This window comes from Xiphias gladius, chromosome 19 (genome assembly GCF_016859285.1).
Source record: "Xiphias gladius isolate SHS-SW01 ecotype Sanya breed wild chromosome 19, ASM1685928v1, whole genome shotgun sequence".
In the NCBI taxonomy this organism is placed as follows: Eukaryota; Metazoa; Chordata; class Actinopteri; order Istiophoriformes; family Xiphiidae; genus Xiphias; species Xiphias gladius.
The window spans coordinates 12424416-12430912 of record NC_053418.1 but is presented as its reverse complement, the minus strand read 5'-3'; the positions used below and the strand labels follow the sequence as shown (position 1 = coordinate 12430912).

The following is a 6497-nucleotide window of genomic DNA, read 5'->3' as shown; positions in this document are numbered from 1 at the left end:
TATTTTCCTGTTTATAGCTATACAATCTGTCCTTTCAACTTGTGTTCACGGCTCTTAATTAAAATATCTCATAAATGGATGACATGAAAAGTGGACATTAGATATAAGATCTGTTGCACTGTCACATCTTAAGGACACATCGTGTCCTCTGCGTGTGTGTGTGTGTGCGTGTGTGTGTGTACTTTCCTTACTTTCTCCTCACTGCCTCCAGTTGCAACATACACAGCTCGTGTCAGTACGGAAACAGTGTTGAGCGCGAGACCCCTACTCATGTTTCCGTTCCCTGTGAAGCCCTTTTTACCGACAGGGCGTTCCGAGAGCTGGATCAAAAGGATTTAGACCCGCTACAAAAGAAAAATGGAAACTCGAGATGAACTGAGAATGAATGAATTGACAATGAGCGCGCGAGCCCCAGGAGCCGCAAAGATTTTTTTTTTTTTTTCTAACGTTGCCAGTCGGTTTAAGTTCGCCTACCTGTTGGGTTCGTGGAAACATGGATGTCCTGAGCGTGGACGACTGGAGCAAAGGCGCACTGGAGGCAGCGGCGGCCCTCGGCTCACGGCAGCAGAGCCCCAGAGCCGTGGAGAGGTTAGGGAAGCAGCAGCTCGAGGTGTCCCGCTACGAACCCGGACTGACGCTCGTGGACAGCGGCAGTGACCCACGCGCCTGGCTGGCCTCAGTGCCGCCCTCTGGCACCTGGGAGGCACACGCCACTTCACCCGACTACCTGCGGCACTCGCCCTGCCCGAGCAGCGGCTCCTACCACGGTGAGAAACGCGGCTTGGCGCACTTTGGCCAGCCCTTTTCAAAGCGATGCCACCTGCGGTGAAGCATCCTATGCAGCAGGCAACTGGGACTTGCAGCGGCGGTTATTGTCCTTTTGCATGCGCCGAAGGTCGCAAATAGGCGGAAAGAAGCATCAGTTTTCCATAGTTGACTTTGTACAACTAGAACACCATTATGCTCATGGTGATCAACTAGAACCAGTCACACGAGTAGCCGATATGCATTTATTCCAGGTTTTTGTCCAAACCAGATCAATCCAGTAAATGTTTCTTTTCGTTTTCCAGAGATCGGCTCCCCGGGGTCGTCGGGCCATCCCAGCCCCCCCAGCTACAGAAAATCTGCCAAGAGCCCCTCCTCTTCTTCGCTCAAAGTCAGGGACCTTTGCCGTCTCAAAGGCGCGGTCGCCGGGCCCGACGAGGAGGCACCCGCGAGACAGAGAGCCCCGTCCAGCAAACCGATCAGCGGGATCCAGAGACAGAGGCGCGTGGCCGCCAACGCGCGCGAGAGGAGGCGGATGCACGGGCTTAACCACGCGTTTGACGAGCTGCGCAGCGTCATCCCGGCGCTCGACAACGACAAGAAACTCTCCAAATACGAAACTTTACAGATGGCGCAGATTTACATCAACGCACTGGCCGAGCTGCTCCAAGGCCCGGTGGCTTCCAACAGCAGCGACAGCGACGTCTCCGCCAGTAACAACAACTCGCCAACGTGTGACATCGTGCTCTCCTCCGCCGTGGCTTTTGACGGGGCGGAGGACCGGGCCCCCCGTTCCCCTACGACCTGCAGGACAGCGGCGGCCGTGTCCGTCTCGGGCGGCAGCTTACCCGTCCACGTCGGCGGGACGCCGTTCCGCTCCGCCTTCGACGACGGTTCGTTTTCCGCCATGGTCGAAGAAGCGATGCGCTCGCCCTCCCCTTCGTCCTCCACTCGGCCGGGCAGCTCGCTGGCACCGGTCGGGGGTGGAATGAAGGAGTCCCCCCGGAGCGACGGAGAGTTTTCCCCGCGCTCCCACTTCAGTGACTCCGATGAAATAGCGATGGAGCTGCACTCGAGCGAAGAAGATGACCTGTCAGAACTCAAGCTACCCAGCCACCAGCATCACTCTCTCTCTTTCTAAAAAAATTACTAATGAAAACTACATACACCATAAAAAAAAAAAAGGTTCACTGCAGCCGACAACAGAATCATGTCAATCCGTGTCAATCATACCTGTTTAAAAATGCCTTTTTTTTAAAGAGGATAGAAATTGTAGCTTCTTCAAAAAAGTCATGCTCAATTTTTAACAATAATTCTATTTTATCAACTTGTTGCGTAGTCAAAGGATTATTTTTTATGTGATAAAAGCCCTGATTCGGTTCTGCCAATAGATGTCTAGCCTGTCATTTCTAGTTTCCATGGAGACGTGGCTGGAAGACCCCTCTGCCACGGGCAGCACCGCCATGGGTACTTCCCACGTCACTCCGACCAAAACGCTGTCTTCCACCAAACCATAGTTGTTTCAACTTGATAATGTAAAAAAACAAAACAAAAACAAAAAAAAAAAACTTTTTTTGTAGCTATGACTTTGAGGATTTTGGTTGTGATTCATGTTTTTATTTGGTCATTTGTTTGTATAATGTATTTTGTTTTGCGACTTCAAAAGTTCATGATGTGCACTTTAAAAATATACGAGCCAGAGGCTTGAGAAATGCGATTTTTGTCTTCAAACCATAAACAATATTGTTTTGATTTGTTTGATAGTGTAGTACTGCCAATTCCATACAAAGAGCCTATTTAATGTAGCCATCATTGCTGCCTTTTTTATTTTCTTTTATATCTTCAGATGAACTTGTGTGTCTTTTGCTTTCACTGGATGAGATTAATTGACATGTATTTATTGCTATGTTTCATGTGATTTGCTTTTTATAACTCCACAGTTAAATTTGCTGAAACAAGCTATCATTTTGCCATTTATTGTTACATTAATTTGATTTTGGGAATAAAAAAAGCAAACGAAAATGTAATGTTTCTTTGTCTCTTTGTTGTTTCCCCGCACCCTAATTAGATATCCGCGATGAACTCATCAACTATTGTTTTTAAAAATACATTTTGATTGTACATTTCCTTTTAAATATTTCCCCCATATAATAATAATAATAACGATGATGATGATGATGATGATTGATGGTTATTTGTTATTTAGTGTGAGTGTGAATTTTACGGGTTAGGACTATTAGAGCTTGTTAATAACTGAACATGTTTTTGTTTTGCCATTAAGAATAATAATAATAATAATAATGAGTTTAATAGAAAATATTTTGATAAATATATAAAGAAAAAATAAAGGTAATTAAAAGGTTTTATTACTTAATTTTTGATATAACATTTATTGCATACGACGAAATTTACATGTGCAGTGCTGTAACCTGCATAAATATATATTTTTATAAACGTAGACTAAGTCACAGTAAATGAACAGGGCCTGGGTAAGTAAGGTTTAGGGAATAATAGTTGATGTGGGGAAAAATATCTGTGCTCTAAACCACCTAGCTTCCGTTTATTTAAAGAAAATTTCAACACTTGATCTCCTCTTATGTCACTTATCGAAAACTAACGGCAACGTGAAACGTGTCCAACACGCGCTCGCTCGCCATATGCTGCAGGTGCACGCGCCCGCTGGCCTACAGTCCTGTGATTGAGTGCGCTAGACTGCGACGTTTGCGGCGAAGCGCTGCGTTAAATTATAGCACAGTGTTGTTTCCTTGCAACAAACTTGTGCACACTCGGCGGAAAAAAAAGTTTGTTTTTTTTGTTTGTTTGGTTTTTTTTTTTTTTTTTGGTCCCCCCCCCTGAACTGTTTCCACGTCGTCCATGTGGTGAATACCAGATTTGGTATAAAAGGGAGTGTGCATTAATTTCAGGCCATTGTCAGCGGGCTCGTGGGCCGAGGTGTTGGATGGCCTCAATGAAGCACGCGCTGTCAGCTGGTGAGCGCTCACGGGGTCCCCACCGTGTCCCCGAGGACCTGACTCGAGAGGGAACACATTTTCTCAACCGAAGAAAGGCCTACACACAAGGACGCGCGCACACACGCCGGCACACCTCCTCCTCTCCACTCCTTTCTTTCTCTTTTATATCTCTCTCTCTCCATCGACTCGGGCAGACGCGCGCACGTGGACGCACGCGCACTGGCTCTGGCAACCTGTCCCGCTGCGTGACTCGCTTTCTCTCTCTCTCTCTCTCTCTCTCCAGCCTCCTTGCGACTCATCTACAATGTTTCAAATGCCCGGCGGACAAAGGCACGTGGTACAAACAAACAAAAAAAAAAAGCAAAAGAAAAAAAAACTCAGAAATTATTCATGAAATTACCTGGACTAGCCTACCTGTTTGCTACCTGTCAGTGCTCAGTCCCCCACCCACGGTTTTTCAGCCAATCGCACTCCGTGTCCATTTGCTCGCCCTCTCGAGGGCAGGGAATAAAGGGGGGATATAATGAAGATGCTGTGTTAAATTATTAACCGAATTCATGCAGGTGGAACTGTATCTGAGTATGATCGGACAGCCATCTGCAGTTCGTCCTGCGGTGAAAGGTGATCGGGTTTCCGTGGACATGTTGAAGGGAGGCCGCCGAAATACAACGACATTACAGTTTTCTGTGGGGAAATAAAATGTACGTCATCGCGACTCTCTAGCAGGTTTTACCAAGTGATTCGTTTTTGACGAGGCCACAATCAGCACTGAAATGTGCCTTTCGTCTCTGACCAAGTCCGAACAATCATTGAAACGTCCCTTAATTTCCCTGGATGTTGACAAATGAAACTAGAATAAGATCAAATGAAACTAGATTAGCTGTAATCTGTGATGTATTCCCGTATTCTCCACAGCCACGAGGAAAGCTCTTTCATGGACGCTCTGGATTTCTACAAAAACGTTTGGTTTTTTTTTTAAAGCATTTGTGTGTGCTATGCAAATACGTAAACCACCATAACGAGGAAATCCAAAACCGCATCTGGGCTTTGAGACTAGTTTGCATAATATTTTCTTTTAGATTCATGGTCGACCTCAAGAACCATTAGACACAACTTAATTTTCATATCTACGGCTTAATATCTAGCGCTGTTAATGGTACATGCATCTTCAGATATCTTGAGATAAGATGCATTAAGGTTTTCCTAGTATATTAGGCTGCTTTTATATATGGTCGTGTATATGATGGCGGTATAATAATAGGCTTTATTTCTCTAGCTAGTGATGGTAGCTAGGGTAAGTGGGAGGTAAAAACAGCCGATCTTCAACAGGTGGGATCCTGGGCAGGTTGAGGTTTCACCGTTTCATTAATTATTTAGGCACGGACGTTATGAAAAATAACAGCAGTGGTGGAGTTAGAGAGAACCCGAGAAGCAGTGGCGCGTGTGGATGCTGTTGTGAGTGAAAGAGGAAAAACCAAGAGGACAACCTCTGTCATCAGGTGGAGTTTAACTTGCGCCTGGCTCCAGTCTTTCGCCCGAATTCACTTTTTGAATAATGTCTTCACTCTCAGAGGTGTTTCCCTGCCGTCTTTTGACAGTTTGTTTTCCAACTGAAGCTGTTTAACAACGTTATAAATCGACCTGTAGCTGTCTGTCTCATCCAGCTCTTGCCTTACCTTGCCCTAACACTCTTACGAGCTTTATAGGGACAAATATTCTTGTCCATGACATGCTAAGATACTGACATCTCAGAAGCTCCTAAGTATCAAGAAGGATTTGTCTTTAACTCCTTTTTGTGGCTAGACTTCAGTGCATCAAGCAGAATATAAGATACATACAAATGTGAAACTAAAAACTGCATTGACACTGTGTTCTATGCAAAGTAAATAGTTCAAAACCGGTAGGCAGCGCTAGAAGAACTAAAATCACATTATCATGCATAAACATAGATTTTATCTATAAAAAACCCAGACAGAAAAATCCAGTGAAGTCGGGGGTTGATGTGAAATCTTTAGTCACGAGGTGCGTTCAACATGTTTTAAGCCTCTGCAGTCATGCTCATTTCAATAAATATATTCAGAAAATGTGCATTCCACAGCTTCCTTTTTTTAATGAAAAGAAAGGCGCTTGCATTTTGTATGAGATATGGGGAGCCGAGCTGTGTGCTGTCCAAAAAGCCACAGGTCTCTCTGGGGACCCAGAACAAAAGGCAGAACTGGGCCATAGTCTCCATCTGCTGTCCCAGAGAGAGAGCGAGGGAGAGGGAGCGAGAGACAGGGAGAGCATGGTGAGTGAGGACACCATGGGCCGAGAGAGACAGAATAATAAGTGAGAGGGAGGGAAAAAGAGAGAGTAGAGACAACTGCAACAGGCGACATAATGGGTAGTTACAGGGAGTAGGCAAGAGACAGACATAGACAGATAGACAGATAGATAGATAGATAGATAGATAGATAGATAGATATATAGATAGATAGATTAAGGCATGATCACATGATTATGTTCAGATCAGGGTGGTTTAGTTCAATTCAACCAGTTGGTTTAAGGACTAACAACTGTAACCCCCCCCCCTTTGTTTAATCTCACCCTCAAATTACCCTAAAACCTTCACCTCTCATTAGCCACTAGAGCCCTGTATAACCTTATACTGTAACGTAACACATAGTGATCACACAGACACACACAATGCAGCTGTGACGCAATGAGCACCTGTTGCATTGCATGCTCCAACTCAGCGATGCTATTAATTGTTAATGAGTT

The 6497-nt window shown here is 45.2% G+C and overlaps 1 protein-coding gene across 1 annotated transcript; it reads left to right on the top strand.

Moving 5' to 3' along the window:
* The first annotated feature begins 493 nt into the window (after positions 1-493).
* Positions 494-1906, top strand: atoh1a (atonal bHLH transcription factor 1a). Its single transcript, XM_040156147.1, has 2 exons — positions 494-767; positions 1071-1906. The coding sequence occupies exons 1-2, from the start codon at positions 494-496 to the stop codon at positions 1904-1906; spliced, it is 1110 nt and encodes a 369-aa protein (XP_040012081.1).
* Positions 1907-6497: the final 4591 nt, after the last annotated feature.